General features: G+C 53.0%; 1 protein-coding gene across 1 annotated transcript; it reads right to left on the bottom strand.

Moving 5' to 3' along the window:
- Positions 1–404: 404 nt before the first annotated feature.
- DHRS11 (dehydrogenase/reductase 11) lies at positions 405–24,893 on the bottom strand. The gene is made up of 7 exons (XM_086475352.1): positions 24,762–24,893; positions 9,700–9,909; positions 3,632–3,726; positions 3,036–3,165; positions 2,260–2,352; positions 1,532–1,597; positions 405–539 (listed from the first exon to the last, which is right to left on the bottom strand). The coding sequence occupies exons 1-7, from the start codon at positions 24,891–24,893 to the stop codon at positions 498–500; spliced, it is 768 nt and encodes a 255-aa protein (XP_086331478.1). The 3' UTR covers positions 405–497.
- Between the last annotated feature and the right edge of the window lie 60 nt (positions 24,894–24,953).

Raw genomic sequence — 24,953 nt, 5'->3', positions numbered from 1 at the left:
CCACATGCATCATTACCATCAGTAATCAATCTGATGAAAATAACCACAAAAATTAGATGGATTCATGTATGACAGCCAGTGAAAATCTCAAACCCTAAGCACACTGAAGCTGGCAAACATCTTGTGCCACTTCACCTATGCCCAGACACAGCATCAGCAAATCAGATCAAACCAACCTTGAAAAGAAAGCAAAAGGAAGAACAAACCAGCCTGGAGACAACAATCTTCCACAAACCACTTCCCTGCATTATTTTCAAATACATTTTACTCTTAAGCAGTTTCAGAAAGGAGTGGGGGGAGAAAGAGACCCACTACTATTTCTTTTTAAACTGGCTCAGCACCAGCACCAGCTCAGAGAGAGGGAGAGAAAAAGAATTCTTCAAACATGATCCTTGGTACTCGATTAAAAGGTTGCTAGCCAGCCGACGATACCCTCCATTGCCAGAGGGTTCGAAGTGGAGTGGATACACGGTGCTGCTCAGAGTCCTCTTCATTTGCTATGATATCTGCTCCGTGGGCCTCATCTGTATATCTCCAATCTAGAAGAGACCAACACAGAACTTGACTGGCGCACCGAAGCCCGTTTTAAATCCTGCACTGGGCACGTCCACGCTGCACCATTACAGGGGCAAAGCTGCACACGAAGAAAGTTCCTGGGACTAGAAATGAGCCTGCTTGGCTGAGATATTACAAAGGTGGACGGGACTGCTCTGCAGGAGGGATAAAAGCACAGATGGGCAGAAAAAAAGAGGGCAAGGTGACACCGATAACAAGCTCTCATCGTTCAAGTCTTTAGTTCGGACCCGCTCGCAGAGGGTCAAGCAGAAGCACTGCTTGATCAGCCACGGGCAGGACTTTTTATCCTCTTCAGACAAGAAAGTCAGCTATCACTACTGGTCCGATCTCAAGACGGCCACATCTTGCCCCAAAGGAGCAGAGTTCAGGTCGGGGGGCTGCTAAACCTCTCACGATCAAAGTTTGCTTTTGCAACAGGAACTTCTACGTTGCACACACTAAACTTTGACACCGCTCCTGCCTCCAGCTCAAAGCTGGTCACTCATTTCTGGTTTCACAGGAGGGAAGGCCCTCTGGCAGCACAAGCCCCTCGCACCACCCTTGCGGAGGTGCACAGCGCTTGGCAGGGTCGGGCCCAACACGCCACTTGGCAACTGGCAGAACCTGACCCGGCTGCAAGGCTGTCGGCAAATCCCAGATGGCACCATCCAGGGAAAAAAAAAAAAATTAAAAAAAAAGGGCAAAACATGCCCACATCCCTCCCGCTCCCCCTGCCATGCACAGTCCTCTTCTGGGGTCAGAGCAGCCTTTGCTGGCTCCGCAGGGCTGCTCGCAGCCGCGCAATCCCACAGCTGCCATAAGGGAAGGGTAAACAAACGTGATCAGTGCTAATCCCCGGCCCAGGCTCTGCTAAGCACACCGCTGATACGGCGGCCGCAACGGCAATTAGCCAGTGTCAGGGCAGCAGTTACCCTGCCCGCCCTCAGCAGAGCGCTGCAACCCACCCACGGCCTACCTGTACATGAGGTGGGGCACTGAGGACGTATATGACAGCGTTAGCCATATCTTCAGCTTTGAGACACTGGAAAGACAGGAAAGAGATTCTCAGTCAAAGGGCACCTCCGAAAGTGAACCACAAGATCACTCCTTTCCTAACCATCAATAATGAGTTTCGACAGTGTCACTGGGGCATGTCAAAAAGATGCAAGCAAGCAGGAAAAAGAAAGAATCCATTAAAAATTTAACAAAGGACATGTCTGGTGCTGATAATTCTCCATTTGCTGTGAATAATCTTATTACTGGTACAGGAATTCTGCCAGGTCAGGCATTGCCATCCTTATCAAGAATTCCCAGAGAAGCACAACAAATCCTGTGCTGGCCACCTGCAAGACAACATGCTCTCACATTTCTTCTTGTGTAGGCATGTTTGCTTGTTATATCTTCTCTTCAATAAAGAAGTCACAGCCTGCAAAATGCCAAAGCTGACTGATATTTATTTACAGCAATATCAAAATAAAAGGAAAAATATAGGGAGTTGGAAACAACCTGAATGAAAATCTACATAGTGTGTAAATACCAGTGCAAAACCTGAGGTTTGAATGCTGATACTTTGGGGGTGCTGATGACATCCTGGAAAGCACTGGGCACTCTGCAGAACAAGCTCCTTGTGCTACTAGCCAGGAAAGAGACTGTTAAACTATAATCAGAGCCACTTCCCTCTGTTTCCATTTCTCCATGTCCTACCCGAATGCTCTCGTAGGTTGCAGCAGCTCTTTCGGGGTCATTATCATGAAGTTTAAAAGCAAATCCCGTTTCCACCAGTCCTGGAGATATACACTGGAAAAAAGCAGAGCACATCCTAATAGGATTTGTAATTCCCCTTCAGTAAAAGAATAAAAAGAAAAAAAAGAAAAAAGGAGAAAAAAAGCTTTTTAGTACTGAAAAAAACAAAAAAAAAACCCAGCCCCCTTTCTACTGCTCTCCTTCCCCACCCTTTTTCTAGGGGAAGAGTTTAAGTGAGCAGGGTTTGCCTTAATGATTATCGTGGCAGGTACCTCTGGGGAACCGCTCATGGGTCCTTCCCTCTTCATGCCCCAAAGGGACAGAAAAGCAGAGAAAATGACCGAAAAGCTTGCAAAGCAAATTAACTTCTGGACACATCGCTCCCAAGACGCACGCTCTGAATGAGAGCGAACAGCCCAGCTGGCTGCCTCCCTCTGCCGTCACGAGCCCCGCTCGCTCCCTGACAAGCAACTGCCCACTTCGTGCACCCAAAACCAGTTTATTCCCTGACACAGCTCATTGCTGCCGTGCCTTCTGCACCCCAGTCTCTCTCAGCCTGGGAAAGAGAGGTGGCCAGAGACAGCTGGCCACAGGCCTTGAATGTTCCCAGTGTGCTGCGCGCTATTTTTGCATTTCCTTGCTTGTTTTCCAAAGGGAAAAACCTCTGCCCCGTCAAGCCAGCCGGCTCTCTACCACCTACAAAGGCAGGAGAGAGGAAGAGAGCCCACAGTACTCACTGTAGCTCGTATATGAGTCTTTGCTTCTCGGAGTTCTTGCCTCAGCCCCTCCGTCAGGGCTGTCACTGCGTACTTGGTGGCGCTGTAAAAATGCACCACTGACTGCGGCACAACGCTGTGGCCGTTCATGCTGAGGAGAGAGCAGAAAGAAAAGTGCTGAGAGGTGGGGAGGCAAGCAGTGGCCCGAGAAGGAACCAACAGGCTATTCAAACCGCCGTAACGACCTCAGAAAGAGACACTGACACGGTGGCTACCTGAGGAATTCCCCCCTCCTGCGGGAAACGCACACCACCAGCCGCTCCTCTCAACACAGCTGTTTTCTGGAGCTGGTCAAGAAGTTTCCATCGTCAACCCTGCACCATCGCAAGCGGTTGGCATTATCTGTTTCTCCCTGGTTCGGCCTTTCTTGCATTTAGACCAGCAGAGGTCAAAAAAAAAAAGCGGTTTGCAAATCAACCGTCACAATCCTTGGAAAACCCCTTCTTGGACACCATCAGCACGCTCCGAGATTAAAGCACCACTGCTGAAATCCTCTCTGAGAGGCGGGGAGGAAGAAGCCGACGTGGCTGATCCCACATTCCCCCCCCCCTGCATACCTGTTAATGTTAATAATATGCCCATCATCGATGTTCCTCTCTTTCATGGACTGGTAGGCCTCTCGGGTGCAGATGCTCACAGCCATCACATTGACCTGAGGGAAGAACGAAGGAGAAACTAAGACCAGCAGCCCTGCCTGGCACCCTCGGACTTGTCCCCTGCGTGCCCGAAGCCGCAGCTGCAGGTTCCAGGCCCCAACCTACGGCAATTCCTGCAAATGCCGACAGAGGGAAATGCACGTACGCACCCCGCACGCCTGCTGCGCACCCCACACCACGCCGTGACCAAGCTTGGGGCTGCAGGGGAGGCACAGATACCCAGCTCTGTGCGACAGCCTTGGCCTCTGCCAGAAATAAATGGATTTAATTGTTTTACGGGCAAACGTGAGGGTAGAGTGCGAAGTAAGGGAGAGCAAACCCACTTCCCCACAGTCAGCGCTCCGTCCAAGTGCCCAAGTTGTTTGTTTTGTACAGCACCGAGCACAGTGGTGTTTGGGCAGCTGATAGGACACTAACAGCAGGTAATTAGGTCAGCCAGTTAACGAGGAAATCCCCAGATATTGCCTGTCAGAGAGCCAGGCGCTCAAAGGCACTGCAAACCACACAGCCAGCAAAGAGCTCCCCGTGCACAAATGACGCCAAAGATCACACCGTGCCACGGAGAGGGCCAGAGCGGGCGAGTAACTTTGCAGATACGGAATCTGTCACACTGTCTGCTGATATCTTCCTCAGCCCTAACTGGATCAGCCAAGGAAGAAAGGACACAGCAATTTATCCAGTCCTTTAGCACCAGATCCAGAGCTTTCCAGGCTCTTGCTCTTTGGACCAGCACTTCCCAGACCTGCGGTTCGGTTAAACTCAGTCGTATCACTTCTGCAATGTGCCACCGTTAACGTGCAGATGCCTTGAGCATTTGCTGACCATAAAACACCAACTCAAAGTTTCCAGGAAGACGGAGATATGGAAATTCCCCCCAGCTGGAATACAAAGCACCCAGAGGTGCGTGTAAGACTGACGAGCAAGCTGTCTCAGCAGCAGTGCTAACTGCTCAAGTTTATAGGGGCTTAGATTTGGAAAAGTGGCTGAAAAGCCGAAAAGGTCTGCTGAAGCCCTCTAGAAAGGACGTAACCGTTTCAAGGCAGGACACACTGTAGTAGCACGTCACTTTGCTAACTAAATGAGCAGACCAGGCAGGTCTTAAAAACACCGTTGTGAACTGAATGTCCGGGAAGCACTAAATTTCTGATGAATCAGAAGTCAGAGGCAACTACGAACAGGAGGAGCAGCAGGAGCAAGGCCGTGCGGGCAGCAAGCGAAGGATACGCGAGAAGGCTGGCTGTCATCGCTGTGAAACTTATCAACAAGAACGGAGCAGGCGAACTAGGACTTGCTAGCACAAAAGGACATGCAAGAGAGGAACATGAGTTTGGAGACCAGAAAGTAAGGGGCAAAAAGGGATGGATTTGAGAGATGTAATTGCTGAGCAGCACACAAAAGATGAGTGGGGTCAGCTGAAGGATCTTCCGGTCACTGCTTTTGTTTCGCTCGTTATTTCCCATTCATTACTAGAGGTCATGCTTGTGAGGTTTTGTCCTGGCGACAGATAAATAGCATGCTTATCTGATCTTGGAGTACCCGGGCAACACGGCAAGTAAAGTCATCATCCTCACCCAAGTGCACTTTGAGCACACAGTCACTCCTAGGTATCTCAGTCAATGTATCTGGAACTACCCAGATAAATTCCCTGGCACCAGGTTGAAGATTTACCTTGGCTGGGCAAGGAAGAAACTCAGCAGACATGTGAGCAGAAGTGGCACCTCAGCACTGGAGTGAAGCCCAGAGCAGGCAGGGCATCTGAAGGCTTCTACATTGCACAGTAAGGCAGTCAAGGAGAGCAGGAGTAACCCACTCCAGTCTGACAGACTAACCAAGTGCGGAGCCAGTCCTTTCAGATACGGATCTGGGCAGCTATTAGTTTAAGAACCCTCCACGACAAGCCACATCCCTGCTTTCCTCCCTGCCCCAAGACGCCCTGAACCCACCAAACACGGCATCTTTGGTGCAGTCGCTCCCTGATTCCACTCCGTCTCCGTAGGCCACTAGAGGGTAACATCAGCCTAAAGCCTGAGACCCAGCTCCAACGCCGTGACTCACGCTGAGCAATGCTTCCTTGCGTGGGTAGAGTTACAACATTTTGACAACTTAATCAACAGCCACATGGGAAAGTCCAGAGCCCGTACGATAAGACACCCTGGTAGAACAAAACAACTGGCTGGAAGGCAGCTGAGCTGGGATTGCCTTGTTGCCTTTTCCCGACAGTACCCACAGGATTTTTGGGTGAAAACCCACTTCAAAACACGGAACAGGCACCGAGGAACCTAAAAACTCGCCCAGAAAATGAGCAAGGCTTAGGGCTGCATCACTTTGAGGAACAATCTGAAGGTCGTTGTTACAAATATCCGCACAAGACGTTTTTCAGCCTCGTTCCTATTTTAAGAACAAAAGGTTCAAAGGTCCCTTAGCAAAGATGGCCAACACATCTGCGCTCTGCCTTTGCACAGCATGCCGCACAAAGCAGCAGGGCTGCGACTGCCGCGTGTGTGCGCTAATGCAACAGAAACAATGAAGGCACATTCTCCAGTAATTAATGAGTTCCAATTGCCAGGTTGGGAGAACATAAAAGATCCTGTTCCTGGAAGCGCTGAGCGTTTCACTTCCCAGAATCAGCCTTTTTTTAAGGCATCAAAATGAGTATCCCAGCTCCTAAGCACATATAAAAACGCAGGTTACAGAAAACATCTCTCTGCACAGAGGGTATATAAAAGCAAGAAGAACAGAGCCTCACTGGTCAATGAATAAATGCCAAGAAGAATCAAACCTATTTAGTGTCTAGAGGAGCGAGAGGATGTGTGCTGCAGTCCTTTGTGCCCTGAACAGTGCGAATGGAAAGTTCAGCTTGAATTCCTGGCTGTAAAGGTCAGTAGGTAAAAACATGAAGGAGCTGTTCAAATCCCAGAGCCCGGAGTCAGTGTGTACACAGCACCCAGCCCCGGGTACTCCCGCGTGGATCAAGGACGGCTGGAGGACTTTGCTCCAGCCTCATGTCAAGCACAACCTCACAAACAAGTAGAGAGACAAGGGGGAAGCTGTGAACCAAGAGATGATGGGCTCAGAACCTGCCTGCGATAGCACGCTCCCTCCTGCACGCACACCGAATTTGCTGGCTGGCCACGCTGGGCTCTGCACTGCTGTAAAGCGACAGAGACACAATTCCTAACGCGAGACCTCTGCAGTCTGGGTGGGAGCAGCTCCCCCCTCGGTAATAAATACCAGACAATAAGGAATCGGAACATTAAAAAAAGAGGAGGAATAAGTAAACGATAATATGATTTCCACTGTTAAATGTATAGCAAGGAATTTCATAGAATAGGCACACTGCGAGGGGAGCCTGGAAGGAGACGGAGCCCCAAAGCTCATAAAAAATGCATGGAAACAAAAATCGATTTACCAAAAAGAAAAAAATGCCTTTAATTTAAGGCCCTAATGCCTCCTAAATCGATAAATTGATGGCTGTTTAGAAACTTTTCCTGTCTTGCAGCCCAGAGGTACGCTGAAACTCTCCAACAGCATCTCAAACCCTGCTGCTTTCTAACACCTTTCTCCAAGAGGACCTCTGGAAGAAGACTCCCTGCTCCCGCTCAGCTCTGCAAAGCCCAGCGGCCCGTGAAAGGTGCTGGCAACCTTCCCCCGTCCTGACCCTCCGAGCGCTTCAGAGCATGTAGGAGAAATGGGCCTGGCGAGCGTTTCCCTGGGGCTGGAGTGCCACAGCGGGGAGAGCTGTCACCGCGGCTCCCTCCCCAAACCCCACTGCCCCACCGGCACCTGCACAGCCACGGCGCGCTTGGAGAGCGAGATTTCCAAGCAGGGAGGTTGCAGCCACAAAATGGTGGCACACAGCAAAAGGAAAAACCCCGAGCTCTTTCTACCACCTAGCAGCTAAAAAGCAAAGCCCAGGTTTGTCAGGCTGCCCAGGCTGAGACGGGTGAAATGTTTGGCTCTGGAGTGTCCCGGGGCTTCATCTTTGCATTAAAGGTGTGAGTGTTATTAATTACCCACAAGTCAAGAGAGCAAACCCACCAGCTGCTGGGAAGGTGGCGAGAGGAAAAATAAATCTGCCAGCATAGGAAGAAAGCTTGCGTGTGTCTCAGTCTGTTCCCAGTGCTACAGCAGCATTTTTGCCAAGCCATGAGAGCAGACAGAGCCGTACAGACCACCTCCGGGAATAAAACATGCCTCCAGCTTGGTATCCTAATGCTGCCCTTGTAGAACCACCACCTTGCCATCCCATCCGTCACCCCAAAGCAACTCCAAAGGGTGCACACAGCAGCACCCGCAAAGAGGGGGGACCCCACAGGCTCCCAAACTTTGAGCCACTGTAAAGACCAACACCGGAGCGTCTCACACAGGATAATCCCCATTCCAAAAATCTTTCTCCTTAAAAGTGCTGGAAGGTGAGATAAAGAGAGCGCTCCCACCTGAGCAACCAGGGAAGGGAGCACGGAGAGGGGAAGGGCCTTCTGCTGGCAAAAGCCCCACGTGTCCCCCCCAGCCTGCTCACCTTACAAAGAACAAAAGGTCAGAAGAACAAAGACAAAGGAGCGCGAGGGACACGCAGCAGCCACAGAGGCATCCACGCAAGACGCGATCACAGCGACCAGGACAAGGAGTTTACGAGGCGCAGGCGACCCGCAGGGCCAGGCTTGCAGCGAAACAACACTGGGAAGTGCCCTGCTTTACACCAGTTCGGCCTCAGCTACACTTCACTTCATTTTCTTTAAAGACTCCATGGCAACTGGGGACGGGGAGATGCGGCTGTGCAGTGACCCAGGCTGGGCAACCCATAAAAGCCTGGCTGTGCAGACAAAGCTGAGCTGAGCTTGCTTTGGCTGCAGTCACAGCAGCCAGCAGACCGGCCAAAAATCCTAACAAGAACTTAATTAGCCAGGATATGGCAGCTCTTGCCCTGGCAGTAGGAGCCTGAGGCCTCAACGTGCCTCTCCGTTTTGCTTTACACAGCCCCTGAAACTGCTGCTGGATGAGGAGCCACCAGCTGCCGCAGGAGCCGACAGATCCCGGCTGACTCCGCTGTCAGACGTAGTGACCCCGAGCCTACAGCTTTGAGCAGCTTTTCAAACAGACGCGTCTTTTCCTTCGCCAGGACAAGTGCTCGTAGCTGCTGGAGGTGCTTACCTAAAGCCAGGAGCTCGACTCCTGTTCCTAGGAGGGTAACACTTCCATGCACAAAAGTAGGTAGCGCAGGAAGGGAAAACCCCCTTTGTGAAAAGCTCCTGTTCCAGCACCTCACCAGCCAGAGCCGCAGGAAGGCCAGTATAAAAGGGCCGTTGCAAGGGCACGCAAACTGGCCTGGGGTCCCACAGCTGCGGCTGCCACCGCTGTGGGCAGAAAAGGGCCATCACGTACGACAAAAGGTGGCGAAGTCCCAAAGCAGCACCTCAGGACAGCAAGACGCAGGGAGAAGCGCTGCTAGCAAATGGTACGGCCCATTTGCACAAACTCCCACCTCGGCATATGAAACTGCCTTGTTCGCATCCAGCTCTAACCAGATTATGGGCAGAAAATTAAGCTTTAAAGACAAAAAGCATTACAGCTTTTTAAGTCAAAAAGAATCTGCCCATTTTACAACCCACTGCTACAACTAACAGGATTAGCTACAAAAGCCAGTGCTTGGCATTCAATTTCCTATTTTATTGAAGGAAAAAAAAAAAGTGAGGCTCATCACCCTTTAGAAAGCCATTGAGGAAAAAACTGCCACTGAAGTTATCCAGTGGTTTCATACTCCAAGGTGAAGGCACGTGGCTCAGCAGCGCGTGATGTCTTTCCACTTCCCAACCAGCAGACCCAGGCCACATCAGAGCCAGCCAGGCAGCAGGTCCTCAGCTCTGCACACGTGAAATAAGTAGATGGGGACAATGGTGCTGGTGGCCAGAAGATGGGGACAATGGTGGCTGGTCTAGCACAGCTCCCACTCTCCCAGTGGCGCTACTCACGTCTATCATTGTCCGCCAGCCCTCCGTTTTCCCCGAGAGCAGGGGCTCCGGGCGAGCCAGCCCTGCATTGTTGATGCAGACATCAACTCCTTGATGAAGGGTCTTGATGGCGGAGAACATGGACAGGATCTCCTCTTCGTTGGAGAGATCGCACTTGTACGGGATGAGGGTCCCCGGATAGCCGGCACTCTGGCATTCAGCTGCCAATTTCTAGGGAAGAGAAAGGAAGGAAGAAAACAGCCATCAGCCTCCTCTCCTTGTGGAGCAGCTTATCCAGCCGCTTGCTTCAAAACACTCCCCAGGGCTAACAAAACACAGCAGGCTTCCCGGCGAGCCCGTCTTAAAAGCAGGCACTAGGGGAAGGATCGTTGTAAATGCTAATTAAGAAAAAAGAAATATCGATATACATGAGAGTCTGAGCGCTTCAGCCTCTAAGTTATTAAACTTCAGGACACACTCTGCGCTCATCCATCACCCCAGGCAACACAGGCCGAGGTGGGCAGGTGCTGGCAAAATAGAAATAAATACTGCCGTGGCACCAGGCTGCAAGCCCGCCACGCAGATAAAGGACGTGGCAATCGCATGCCTGACAATTCCTCATTAGCCACTACCAACAATTATTCCAAGCATCCCGATCTCTTATCGGACCAGACGATATAAAGCAAATGAAAGGCCAAGAGCTGCCGCTGGCCGCCTGCGTTAATGATGCGGCAGCCGCCGCACCAAATCCTCCGGAGGACGCCCTTTACCCCCTGACGCTAATGAGAAGCAGCATCTCATCTCTGATGTGTCATATTAGCGACAGTGACAGCTTCCAGCGCGAGGCGAGAGCCACGTGATGTCTGGTTTCTGCGGAGAGATGGACTCTGGCTACAAACGTCCACCAAATCACTCGAACGCCATCGCCCGCGGCGGTTTCACCAACGTGACATTTCAGCGGGTGCAATAAAGCTCTGCTCCTGCCAGAGGCAGCTTTCCCGCTCCTCCCGGCTCCTCCCTGCATACCAAGGACTGCAATTCACAGCCCTTTATAAAAGGAGGAGCGAGGCCCAGCACAGGAGGAGTCGCCTGGCTGGAAGCAAAGGACGCAGGATGGTGATTGCACATGAAGGTGGCAGCCGAACAGCCTGGCCCCAGCGAGCTTGGAGCAGAGCGCCTGCCCTGGAGCTCAAGCCAGAAACAAGGACACAGGGAAGCTGAGGCACCAACCGCAGCACCCGGGAGCAGCCGATACACCACTGGGAAGCTCGCTCCAAAGAGATGCTGACTTTTTTTCTTGCTTGCATCACCTCCCAGACTGTCCCAGCCCCTCCTGGCCCTCCAGGAGGACGCACATAAAAATTCCCAGGTTTTGGAGAAGGCAGATGCTGAAACCAGCCCCACCATCTGTCCCTACTCGGGGAGGCGTCTGGAGAGCCGAGCTGGCCTCAGACACCGCTCGCTCTCACGAAAGCCGGAGTGACAAACCAGAGCATCGAAGGTGTCTTTCTCCCGGGGGGAAGCTAGCAAGCTCCACGGTCCCCTGTCCCTTTCATTTAGCAGAGCTGGTCTTTCGGTGGCTGCCGCAGGGGCAGACTTGCCCCCCAAAATACCCAGCATCGGTGACATTCGCCGAGTTTGTCAGCCAGCCTGATGTCTAAATTCTGAAAACATTAGACAAAAGAAAAAAAACCAAACCATGGAACATAAGGGAAAGTGGAAAGAGAAGAAAAACCACGGGAGACAGCACGGCACCTGCTCCCTCGGCGCAGGCTGGCGGGAGAGCTCATGGGGCTGCATCAGCTCACAAAAACCACGGGACGTGGCGAATGCCAAACCCAAAGCACGGGGCCAGCTCCCATCCAGCCGGCCTCCAACGCGTGCCATCGCGCAGATCAGATGCCAACGCGCCCGGGCAACCTGCAGGTCCTGGTCCCTGAGGTTTTGTTAGAATCAGCACAACACAGGACAGCGGCGTGCCTCAGGCTAACAAGGAGGGCTAGCAGCTTGGTTAGATGCCACAAAGTCCAAAAAAAAGGGGAAGAAAATCCACCTGGAGATGTGGATTGGCTCCCAACTCCAGACCATACAGCGTGCTCCTTGTCAGCGGCTTTTTTAGCGTCCAGCTTTCTCTTAGCCAAGTTTTACACAGAGCAGGGCTGAGCATCCTCACTGGGAGAGGGACAGACGAGCCAGGACCTACGAATCCCTCTCTGCACACCAAGCACATGAATTTTAATTACTCTGGGGCAAATGGCTCTGTTTGGTAAATGATTTCCAACCTTTCCCAATACCCAAGACCACTGCCGAGGAGGGCCAAGTCCCTGAACGGTGTGTTTAAGCTTTTCTGATTTGCCTTTCACAGCAAGCCACAGCCTTCAGGGACCACAAGCTGAAACCAGCCCAGGTCTAAGGGTCCAATCCAGAAGCCACTCTCCTTTCTGGGTACTGCTTCTGTGAAGGCATTGCAGTAGGACAAGAATTATTATTATTGCTTCCACAGCGCCAAGCGAGAAGGGGACAGACATGCTGAGTTCAGCCCGGAGATCGATACATCCCAACAGCATCGTGCTCTCTGGAGAGCTCTGCTGGGGCTGAGCTAGACAATATTTCTGCCCGACAGAGAACAAAGGTGCCCCCGGGACTGAATCGTACCTCTCTGTACCCTCCCGGGGCTGGTTTCACTTTGCTATACATGCAATCTTGTTGATTATGTGCTGATAATAGTACAAAAACATATACTTTTTAAAGTTCTGAGCGCACACTTGAGAAAACAGTTGGGGGAAAAAATCTGCAAGAGTAGCATTTAGAAAATTAAAAGCAGTATGAAGGGCTGCTGGAAGGTGCTAAACCACTCCAGAGATGGGGCCTTGTTCCTGCAAAGACACAGGAGGGAAAAAACGGGCAAGGGGCCCTCAGCCACAATCTTTGTAAGGTGACAAAGGTGACAGCTTCAGAGCTCTCTCCATCCCACTGCCCAAATTTGAGCCCTCCACTGAGGGATCCATCCCATTCAGTGTTTGCTTGTGAAGTATCACGGCTCACGTCTTGACACTTTTTCTTCCTAGTTCACCAGGTCACAGCCAGGAGGATGGTCTCAATTTGCTCTTGGAAGAGGCCTGGTGTCCTGGCCCCTCCTGCAGTTGCCAGGCCACAGTTAGTTTGCTTGAACGAGAGCTGGGCTGAGTTATCTTTCCATTTTCACTGCTGGTGTCGGTGCCCGTGGCAGGTAAAGCGGGGCACTGTCTTTCAAAGTCAGCACACTCACCCGCAGGAAGGGAAAGTAGGGCACCCGTCGCGTCCCGAGGCTGAGCATGCTGGTGCACCCCGGAGGAACGCTTACAGCTCGCAGCAGGAACCGGTCCAGCCGAACCCAGCCCTGCCGAACTCGAATCAAGCAACGCCAGTGATTTTAAAAGATGAGAAATACAAGTGCAAGGGATTGGGATGGACGTCCCAAAAGAGGATTCATGCCAGGAGAGCTGGCTGGAAGGAAGAAGGGCCCATCAGCATGGACGGGAAAGGACAGACAAGCTCATCCACAGCCCAGAGGGAAACGCCGTGTTTAGTATCTTCGTTCCCATGTTCAGCTGTCACTTTTCACTACTCGGTGAAACCTTCCACTGTTCAGTACAGCTCCTCGTGGGAGGCAGACAGGGCGTAAACACCACGGGCTGCAGCACAGCAACCCAGATGAAGGAGCAGATGAAACAAGGGGTGCTCCGGACAGCAGTGGCCGTTGGGGTGGAGCTGCCCATCCTGTTTTCCCAGACCATCTCCACAGCTTACGTCTTGGACACACCAAGAGAAAGCTCTTTCTCACTCAGAGAAACTGCCACAACTGACCAGAGAAATCAAATCTCTCTCAAGATCCTTCTTTTCCTGTCTGGTGTCTTGCTGTCTCAAATGAGACTCAACACGGATCCTTTCATCTCTCAGGCTACACTTGTGTTAACAAATTCTCTTTGAAAATGAAGTGCCAAACACCGCTGACATGCAGGCGGAGCTGAATGTGCTTCAACCATCTCTAGATAAAGAGTCATCACAGGCTCTTCAAAGAAACATCAACTGTGGGCAAGTTTGCAAGAGAAGACTTATGTAAAGCAACTCCCTGAATTAGGGAGCTTGCAATATTTTTTCAGAGCATCTGTTAAGTCACTCAATTAATGCCCATTCCGCTTTAAGCACACCACATGCACAAGGAGGGAAAGAAAAAAGAAAAAGAAAAAAGCTGGTTTTCCAGATCTCATAAGCAACTTGAGAGTGACCACGTCCTGCAACACCAATACAGACAAGGGCCAGCCCATCTCCAGCAGCTGGAGATACAGATTCGAAACAAGACCTGAGCATCTCTGTACCACAAAGTTATCACTGGATGCTTGGAAATGGACAGCCAGCTACTGGCACACACTGGGATAACGCAACATAAAGAAGAAATAGATAGCCTGTGTGTTAAACGTTTAACCTAGAGCCATCCACTGCCACGGACGCAAGCCCTTGCCCCTGTAATTCTGATACCCGACCCAGCACGAACACAGTACCCAGCCAGTTCTGCTACACCCACGAAAGACCAGCTTTCCACAAAGGGCATCTAAACCCCCCGTGTGATATAAGGAGCCAACACAGCACTATCTATGAGCCACCAGGCTGTGATGTGCCTCTTGCTTAGACACCAATTTTCCCACTGACATCACTATGATTTCTCTGAGCTTCCAGCGGTGCTGGATGAATGCACGAGCAAATGAAAAAAACCACCCAACACCTACCCACCTGTAAGTAAGACAAAGAAAAATGCCTGGTCTTGATGCTTACTATATACCATTTAGTGGTCTGCTTTTAAAGGTCTAAAAGGATGCCTCGCATTCATGAGATGTTTTCCGTATGTTTAGAGTACCTCAGTTCTCCCAAGAAGGGGTTAATGCTCTTTGTGCCTACGACACTTGCAAAGGGCACAGCGCCATGCATTTAGATTCAGTCTTGGTAAAATGGTTTTACAAAACTAATTGATAGAAACATTTAAGGGGACTCTTAAGGGGAGGGGAGAAAAAAAAAAAAAAAAAAAAAAAAGAAGAGAGTCACGTAGGGCTTTATTTGGCAAACCATCCTATTAACTTCAGACACATTTAGTTCAGAGAGATTAAAGCCAGAAGAAACCATTAGGTAATTTTTAATCTGACCTGCCATTCATCACAGGTACTTGCATCCTACTGATTTAGCTTATGCTTAAACACATTGCTGCACCAAGAAACCAACTGGAAAGAAACCGAAGTCACCCCAATTACTTTTGCTATCTAAAGGAAATGAAGGAGAAAAATCCTAACGAAGAGCATCACAGCTGTGAAAGAAAACTGGGGGCTTACAAATCCTTTCATTTTACTGATTGGCAAGTTTGAAGCTTCTTTTAATTAAGATTTAATACCAGTGCAACAGCATAATAGAGGAAGAGATACGCAGTGAATAAAGCACTAGACTGGGGTTTATTTCCATAGCGTGCTCTGCGACCATGGGCAAGATCCAGAGCTGTGTTCCCCACCTGTAAAATGGAGATAATAACATTGAGCCCCTTCCTAGAGCAGCCTGAATCTTTCACACTGCTCCAGAAACCCACCCACCTCTCAGCCCAGGCAAAGGAAAAGAGTGATCCAAACTTGGACAAAATCTAAGTCCCTGTATGTGTTTTTTTCACCCAGCATCATCCTAAACGTAGTGACTTCACAGTCCTTGCAAAGGCTCACAGGCGGCACACAAAATCAGCACTCATATAACGAACAACGCAGAAAAATCAGATCTCATGTTGTGGAAGAGAAGGAAATAAAACCCAGGGGAACCTCTTGGACCTCTTTGCTGTTTATCAACTTCCAGCAGCGAGACGCAGAGCACGGAGAGGCATCCAAGGGGTGACAGTCCCAGCCAGGTAGCCGTGACCGCGGTCACCGTCAGGGCTGCAGAGCACAGCACGGCAAGGCGCGGGCAAGGCAGCCCTCCCTCCTGCCGGGCTCCTCGCACCCGTGGAGCTGTCACAATTCATGATACCCTCCGGAGACCATGCAAAGTTACATCTTGGCATACCCTCGGCATCAGCTGGCCGGGACATCTCCTGGACGCGACCCAGGCTCTGGACACTGAACATCAACGCGGTACCTGCCCTTCGCCCAGCAAAACCACCCCTCAAGCTCTGCAGGGGCCAAGCAGCATCTCCTGCCCGTGGCTCAATGTGGCCCAAGGAGCCACTCAGCTGGTTTCATCCCGGGCCAGGCATGATGCTAAGCAGGAGTCTGGCTGAGCCGTCACATCCTCCCCATACTGGTAATTGTCCTCCCAGACCGCTCCAGACTCGCACTGCTTTTTTCCAAGCCCTCTCTGCACTTTTTCAGTAGTTAATATCATCTTATTCTGTTCCTAGCTCACTTCATTTTCAGTTTCCAGTGTCATACACACAAGCCAACTTGCCCCATTTACGCTGCCCCGAACGTCCTGGCTACCTTAAAGCACTCAAACAATCGCTCCTTACGTCAAGGCTGAAAGCTTTTTTTTTTTCCCCTACTGCTTGCTCAGATCACGTTGCTACGGGCTGGCGTGGGGGAGGAGGAAATACACTGCTCCTACCATGACAGCTCATTAGAGCAATATCTCTTGCTTATTCTGAGGTACAACCATCCTAAAACAAGCATCATAGGTGCCTGCCTGCTCTTCAGCTCCAACACGCATAAAGCAGTCCCACGCAGCCCGGCACATCCATGCTTTCCTGCCTCAGAAAACCCCAGTACTCTCATTAAAACTGAAGCCGCTGTATTGCAGCCACCCATGGTCCTCCACCAGCCCTCGGCAAGCGGGGTTCAAAGACCACCTAGCTCCAAGACACCCAAATGCCTGCACGCAGCAGACCCGACAGTCCACGAGTCGCAGGCTGGACCGCCGCCCGTTGAGCACAGATTTCCAAGGCAACCTGCAAACACACCACTCGGAGGGCAGAGCCGAGCCCGAGCTTCAGCCTGACACCCTCGGATCACGGCAAACGCCTTCTGTGTCACCTCCACCGCAGGCGAGCACACCTCCACTACGCTCAGGGAGTCGAAAAAAAATTATTTATTTGTTTTAATTAAATCAAACCCCACCTCATCTCGCAGCAGTGAAGGTCTGAGATGCCTAGCAATACCCTGAAGATCTAGGGTGCGATCAGAGGTCCATGGAAACCATCAGCACATGCCCACACGGAATAACGTATGCTGTAACCGAGGATATCGCTGCACCTTGTGGGCAAGACTCGGGAGCACTCCCGAGGACAGCCAGGACTCACATCCAGCTCCATCATGAGCTCACCGGGAGGGGCTTTCCCCCTTCCCAGCCCCAGCATCCCCACCCACGAGACAAAGCACAGGTGAGCTCCGAGCTCCTCGCTCGGGGGCGCAGGAAAACCTGAGCACCGATGGTGGCCGCTGGGCTCCCAAAGCTTGGCCAAGCCCTGCGCCACGCCACGCCGGTCAGCACCCACTGCCGTCACCAGAGGAGCTGTACCCGAGCAGCAGGACCACGAGATTGGCCTTTTCTCCTCTCAACACCCCACAGCGCAGCCCCGGCTTTTTCTCCAAAGAGGAGCTGGGTGTTTTCCCGCTCTCCCCCAGCGCCATCCACACGGCAGCAAGCACTCCTGCTGCGAGGGCAGGGCGAGAGCCGCGGTGCCCACGCGCGATGGCTCTGTCTTCTCGGCTCCCGTCCTGCGTCGGTGTAATCCTCCACGAATCCTCTTCTGAAAAGACAGATTAACGCACGCCGGGAGAGCAGCAGGCCTTCCCTCGCTGCTCCCCAGCGCCAAAATTCACACAATGGGTCCTGAATTTTAATTTAATACCCCAGATTTACGACCCACCGACAAGCGCGACACAGGCTCCTGCGTGCCCCAGCCCGGCCGCGGTCGGAGCAAGCGGCAGCGGGGGTTACCGCCTCCAGGGCCGCGCAGGTGCCGCGATTAAACATCCGTACCGACGCCAACGCCACCGGACACGGCGGGCTCAGCGCCGCTCGCCTCTACGCCGATGCTAATCCCCGGTTAAGCTGAGCAGAGCTGCAGCTGATCTGCACGAGCCTAACGGGGGGAAAAGTCTGGCAGAAGGAGCAAGACCGCGGGTCCTGCGGGTCCTCTGCTCCCGCAGCACCCTGGGCCCGTTCTACCCTACAGAACCAGGGCAGGCGCCGACCCACCCAGGAGCAAGCAAGGCAAAACCATAATACGGTCAGCCAGGAAATAACCATTAACATTTCCCACACGGGCACGGGCAGTAGCGAGGGTTAAAGCTCGACTTCAGCCCGGCTGCTAATTTCTGCCGAGCTTAAACTATTAACAAGCCCTCAGGAAAACCATCATATTTACTCCCCAACTCTGTGCCGGCTGCGTGCGGACTTCCCTGCCCCAGGACACTCTCCATAAACCGAAAACACAGGCCAGAAACCCCCCTCTGTGTCCGAACGCTGCTCCCCTACAGCCCTCCCACCTCCCCAGGGGCAGCAGTTGGGAGAACGGGGGAAACTGAGGCACGGGACAGCTATCTGATCTGCCTCGTTACACTGCAATGCAGAGGCAGAACAAGCACCACCACATCTCCAAAATCCCAGGAATTCCTTATTTTTAGGGCTGCGAGCACCACACACCCCGGTATTGCTGCTCTGTTGGAAAGCCAACAGACACGGAAGGGAAGCAAAGCGGCGGCGGCTGCAATGAGACATTTTTAAAGCACATTCGTGGGGGGAAGGAGGATGACTCCAACCTGGTTTAAAAAGTGACCATTCCCCCCATGTGCCTCCTGAGCTTCAAGGCTGAGGAAAACCACCAGCATTTGTTCCCGCTACTCAGGACAGCAATTAAGGGATCTCTTTCATATTTATCAGGAAAGGATCTGGTCAGGGACAAGCGGCAATAAAAGCACCTCAGAGGCCTTGAGTGCCCACCATCCCCGAGGCAAGGCCTTCGCCAAACACAAAAACAAGCCCTTCCAGAGGCCAAGGAGATTCTGAAGGTCATTCATTTACATGGGGACTGTGCCTCGGGATTACCCTGCCTTAAAGAAAAAAATAATAATAATTCCTCGGGCTACCGTGCAGCCCAGCAGCTCTGCAGCCTGCCTGCTGGGAGAGCGACGGGTGCAGGGGAAGAGAAGATTGGGAGCAATGAGGTCTACGATGAGTGTCTGGGGACAGTGACCCGTCCACCTTCACCACGGGGAGGACGAGAGCCGCGAGCCCACGGGCAGCCTTGGCCAGGCCGCTCGGCAGGTGGGAGCCGGGCACCAAAACCCGTGCGTCTCGCGTTCAGCCCGCTGCTGCGAGGCACACGACAAGACACCATGGGCGCAGAGGCACACCTGTGTTTTCGGGAATGCCCCACAAAACCCGGCCCCGGCCATAGGGCAGAGGGACAGACCCCACCGTGGACACCCAGCACTGCGGGGACATCCACAGCTCAACCCTCCCCAGACAGACATCCCCAGGGTGAGGCCAAAATTTTAACCAGTTGACCTCCAAGCCACCAATGTGATTTTCACACAGTGTAATTAGATTCCACATTCAGGTACTACGAAACAATTTAGCTGTTAATTAACCGCCTTGGAGCACCAAGGGGGTCAAGAGCCTCCCTTGCACCTTACGGCCCGGGCAGCGATGGGCGGAAGCGCTCAGCCAGCCCACAAACGGCTTCTCGGGATGCTCAGCTCCCACGAGGAAGGCTCAGCTACTTCTTCCTCCTCCCACACCGCCACGGCGCTGCTTGATGAAGGGAGCACCAACCTCTTCGGGGATTGGACTGCTCGAATCTGCGATCAATAGCGCAGCTTATCAAAGGCTATTTCTTGAGCAAGACCTAACCTTGACAACGCAGTCCCCGGTTATAAATGTTACCTTTGATCAATAACTTTCACAAACGCATTAGAATTAACCGGTTAAACCTTGTATTTTAAGCCATGTTTATTGCTTCCTGCACTGCTCACTCTCCGCACCCCAACAAAGAAAAAAAACAAATAAATATTATTTTTTTTTAGAACACGACGTCCACGATTCCATCTCTCCAACGCCCTGAAGCAAGCCATCGCCCGCGGGCCCCGATCTCCCCTCGACGCAGCCTGGCTGTTCTGGGAGGGCAGCAGGTCCCCCCCCATCCCCCCCCCCCACCCCTCTGACAGGGCAGCCAGGTACCGCTGCCGCAGGGGATGCTCGCCGTCCCCCTCCCCCCCTGGAGCAGCCAGACCCTCTGTCGTTTGGCCCGCAGCAGGCCCAGGGCGTTCCCGCCGCAGCGCGGGAGCCGGGGCGAGCCAAACGAGGGTCGCGCAGCTCCGCACGCTCCGACCCGACGCCGCGACCCCGCCAGCTCAGCTATTTCCAGCAGCGATGGGAAGGACAGCGGGAGCCAGCTGACTGCCCGCGCCTCTCCGGAGGAGTCTTTTCTAAGCGATGAATTAACAACACTTGGAAGGCTTTGGAGAAGAGTAAAATTTAAAAAAATAATTAAAAAAACCCCCCAAAACAAACCACAAAATAAGTGACAGCTGCCCCCGGCCACCCTACAGCCAGGTATCGGAGGAAGGAATGAGCTGCTGGAAGATTTCCAGCACAACCGAGTGCAGCAGCAGCAGGTGCTGCCTGGGCTGAAGGAGGTGGGACTGTCCCATCGGCGACGGCCCCGGCCACACAGCCGCCAGGCACGCACGGATCCAGCGCTCCGGCACCGGGGCCAAAGGGACAACCTCTGCCAGCGCTTTTGCCATTCTCTACAAACATAAAAAGAACTACAAAAATACACGAAATTAAATTTTATTATTAAAAAGGAGCGTAATACCAAGCGCCAACTGCGAACTCTTTGGAAACAGCTCCCTGTCTCATACCTTCCTGTGCTCCGAAGTACCTCGACGCCTTTACGGTGCCTCTGAGCCAGACCCTACATTTGCCACAAACCCTCCCAAGTCTTCCCCCACCCCAGGGGAAAAACAGCACAAAATAAATCTTGCACATCACGCTGAATAAAAGACCAGAGAGAGGTTTGCCAGTCAGGGGGGGAAATGTTTCGTCCCGAGCATGGGGAAACGCTCTCGCTTTTTTGTGCTGCTGCAAGAAGTCAGACGCTAAATACAAATTTCTGGGAAACATCAGGCAGGAGAAAGTTGAAGAGCCTTGTAGCGAAGCCATGAAAAGCGCTGCTCTGCCTTTCATCTGCAGGACGGGGTGCCTGTGGCCGAATGTGCTGTCGCGTACCAGCTAAGCTGTGGCAAGTCATTGAATCACAGCGAGTCTTCCCGCACGCTGGAAACCCAAGCGGTCAGCGAGGGGGTCCCTGTGAAGGTGAGCACTCAACGGGGAGCAGGTTCCACCCAAGCTTGGTCTTACAGGCTGCTGAAAACCCTCGGCTAATTCACTAAAGCCCTGACGCTCGCTCCCGACTTGGAATGCGCGTAGGTATCTGAAGCGCAGCAGACGCTCCGCCAGAGCACACGCCAAGAAGCCTGTGACAGCTGTTAGTACCTCTGGGCTCCTCATCTAAAACAAGCTTTCAACCCAAATTATCTCCTGGCATGCAAAAGTACAATAAAGCCATTTTAATTATACATTATTCCTTGATGCCTGACTGTTAAAGTTACCGTTGGACGACCCACACGAAGGGTCTGCACTCACAAAAGCCGCGCAAGTGGGGAACGCGAGGCTGTTTGTGAGCAGGGAGTGCAGGAGGGTCAACGCTGTGGTTCAAAGGGTCACGGCGAGACACCATCGCAGAGGGAAAACCCAACCGCCGGAGCCCGCACCTGCCGCGCCCGCACATAGGAAGATGTGACCGAAGGAAAATCAAATCCAATTCTGAAACGACAGCACCAAAGTCAGCCCAAGCACTAACTCCAGGCAAGTTGAGCGCGTGGCTTTTCTACAGAGCCACTGCAAGGAAAAAAAAAAAAACAAACCAGACTTTTGTTTTGTAAGCTGTTAACGTTTTTATTTCAAAAGTCAAATAAAGAGCACTGGAGTCATGACACGGGTTTAATACTAAAACCACAACTTTGCAATTCCTTCATTATCTTGCCTCAAGCCCTTATCCGATTTTCCAAGAGATTAAGAAATCTTGACATCGCATTTATTGCCCGAGTTAAATTCCCCACAAGACAACACACTCTTTCAGTCACCAGCTTACAGTGGGTTATAAAACCACCGTACAGAGCGGTTCCAGCCAGTTGACCTTAAAACGGATGACTAGTGCACAGCATTAACAAAAACATATGCTTTTGTGCTACAAAGTGAGTACTGTATTCCTGGTTTTAAACTACACCGCTGGCACTCTTTCCACCTCAAGCTGCCTTGATTTATTTCTTGGGTTCGCTCCTCTGTACACCATTATGCACAGCCGCATCCAGGCAATGATTCCGTTTTATACGGCAACAAGGTTTATCCTGCAGCAATCATGGCTGCGATGCTCTAACCTCTCCTTTAGCCCCAGCTGGCCGCACCAAGCCCTCAGCTCCTTCACGTCTCTCTCCTCTCATCCCCCCGTCCCCGCGCCCCAGCGCCGCTTCCCCCATCCTGCCGCTCTCCCCCAACGAGCGCACCCTCCGAACCCCCACCGAGGCTCCCTGCGAGGATGCCGTCCGCCAGCTCCCGACCAACCATGACTCGGAAAACCAGCGGCCGGAGCGAACAGAGGCGTGTATTTCGTGGACAGACCCGGTGACGCAACAACTAAGCAAGGTAACGACGCGCTCGCCGAGCGCCGGCAGCACGGCCCTTCCCCTTGCCTTCCCACCGCCTGGAGCATCCCAAGCCCCTCCAGCGGGCAGGAGCCCCGCCGGCAGCGCCTGAGATGGGGTCTGGCTGCACCGCCCGCCGTGCCAGCCGCAGCGCGGCCATCCCCCGCACGCCACAGCAACGCCTGCTCCTCGAGGTGGCTTCTTACGGCCGCGTCCAAAGTCCCAAGTCCCAGCGGGAGCTGAATAGTCTGAAGCCTGAATATCTTCCCTTTTTTTTTTTTTAAAGAAAAAACCACAAGGTGAAGCTCCTGGAGGAAAGCTTCGTTATCATAAACGACTGCGCTCCGAAGGCAGGGCAGGAGTCGGTAAAACGCCTCATCTGTGCTGACACAAGCGTCCCTGGCAGCCAGTCCGAGGTGATGGACCTGTTCCCGGAGTGGCCCTGGACCACCCCGTGCTCTACCACCTTCCCCTCCCCGCCTGAGCAGCATCTCTGGGATTTTCTTCCTCTTTAAGGAAACACGCTTCACAATAAATAAAACCAGAACAGCAACGGAGCAAAACACTGTCCAGACACCTACCAAAACAAATGACCGTGCGCTGCAAACACGATTTGGTCCTGAGAGAGGGCGGGAGAACGAACGAAGCAGGGACAAGCACGAGCTGCGGTGTTAGACATGTTTTTGTAACACAAACCATGGTTTTGCAACACAGCAGTAACAAGAGACTTGGAGGATGCTGAACAGTCAGCATCGCTCAGTACATCTGCACGCCGTACAACCCAGATAAAAATGTCAGTGCATTTTGTGCAGATTCAAATAAAAAGGCAAAGCTTTTAAAAGACTACTCTTTCTTAAAACCATACTCTATTTTTGCCAGAAAAGCTTCAGAAAGGAAGGCTGTCAGGCTTCAGAAAGGAAGGCTGTCAGGCTTCAGAAAGGAAGGAAACTCCTCTGTAGCACTGAAGGAAAATACAAGTTTCATTGATTCTCTTTAGCAAAGAAAATCAAAATATTTCAAAAAAGGGCGATATTGGAAACAGTAATATTGGAAATGGCTTTTTTGTCCTTTTTGAAGGGGCATGGGAAGCAGCAGCGTCCTTCACAGCATCCTTTACCGGGCACCGCGAGGCTCCAGCAGCCTCAGGAAGCCAGGCTACGGGAGCACATCAAACACCGGCAGCCGCACGTGGGAAAGCCTTTGGCGAGCTGGGCTTCCCCTGCAAACCGCAGTATCAAAGCGTGGGGGAGTCCAAAATTAGAAGCAAGCCCCAAAGGACAGTTAAATAAGTCACGCTGGTGGATTTTCTCCTCTCTGCCAGCGGTGTCTTTCTGATTCACAACGAAGAATAGGAAAAGTTTTATTTCCTCCGAGCGTTTCTCGATTTAACCCCACTTCTCAGCAGCACCAGCCATGCCAAGCCTTGCTTCCCGTGATTTTTTGGGCAATTTACTCCCAGTGTGGTCAACGGTGCGCAGCGAGTCCTTGCCACCTCTGCTCAGGAAATACAACCCCTGGATGTTCGTACAGATCCCCTTTGGCTCGGCAGGCACCAACCAACCAAGACGACAATATTTAAGCTGCCAACTATAACTTTTCTCCTCCCCCTAAGGAAACTTCTTAAAAAGTAAATAAGCATTAGCCCACGCTGTTGCGAGGCAAAGCCTGCAAATGCATCCAGCTACAAAGAAGGGTCATGCTGAAGCTATTTGAGCATCTTTATTTTTAAGCCACCGCCGTGAGGTTTTTGACTTGGCTCTAGAGATGCTCGTCGCAGCGGTGACACGTTAAGGACCAAAACCCTGTTTTAATATTAACTCATCAGCGCGTCCCACCTCCCGCAGGCCAGCGCGCACCAGCCAGCGCCCCGCATCCCTCCCCAAAACCTCATCTGCTCCTCGGGACGCTTCCAACCGACCGTCCCTGCTCCTCCGGGATGGGAACCCCCCGGGGCTCCGTGAACGCGTCCAGCCCGGGAGCCTCGCCCCGCCCCGGCTCTGCCCGGGAACCGGGGACCCACCTGGGAGCGGGGATGGGACCACGGAGGGGGCCGGGCCCGGCGGCCAGCGCAGCCCGGCGACGCTCCGGCATCAGCCCGCGCCGTGTCCCCGCCCGGCCCGGGGCGAACCCGCAGCGGCCCCGGCCCGCGGCCCGTCCCACGGCGGCCCGGTGGAGCCCCGGCCCGGCCCCGCCGCGCCCCCGCCTCACGCAGCCCCGCGGGCCCGGCCCCGCCGGCAGCGCTCCCGCCCCAGCGAGGCCTGTGGAGGGGAAAGGCGGCAGCGGCGCGGCCCAGGCCCGCCCGTGGAGCGCTCCCGCCGTGGGGCTGCCCGCGCCCCGGCCGAAAGGTGCCTCCCGGGTCCCCGCCCCCGGTACCTCGATCTTGTCGACGCTACGGGCGCACCCCACCACCTTCATGCCGTGCTGCACCAGCGCCCTCGCCACGGCCGCGCCGATACCCACGGAGGCGCCGGTGACCAGCGCGACGCGCCCGGTCCAGCGCTCCATGGCCCCGGCCCGGCCCCGGCCCCGCCGCCGCCGCCGCCGCCGCCGCGCACAATGCACCGC

This window comes from Leptosomus discolor, chromosome 18, assembly GCF_034619465.1.
Source record: "Leptosomus discolor isolate bLepDis1 chromosome 18, bLepDis1.hap2, whole genome shotgun sequence".
NCBI classification, from domain to species: domain Eukaryota; kingdom Metazoa; phylum Chordata; class Aves; order Leptosomiformes; family Leptosomidae; genus Leptosomus; species Leptosomus discolor.
The sequence above is the reverse complement of the archived record's forward strand: the minus strand, read 5'-3'. Positions and strand labels throughout refer to the sequence as shown.

Excerpts from the sequence above, each read along its gene's own strand:
- DHRS11 (XM_086475352.1), bottom strand. The coding sequence starts at position 24,893 with ATGGAGCGCTGGACCGGGCGCGTCGCGCTGGTCACCGGCGCCTCCGTG. Across the intron at positions 3,727-9,699 it reads GCTGGCGGACAATGATAGAC|GTCAATGTGATGGCTGTGAG; the intron begins GTGAGTAGCGCC and ends TTCTTCCCTCAG. Across the intron at positions 3,166-3,631 it reads CATATTATTAACATTAACAG|CATGAACGGCCACAGCGTTG; the intron begins GTATGCAGGGGG and ends CTCTCTCCTCAG.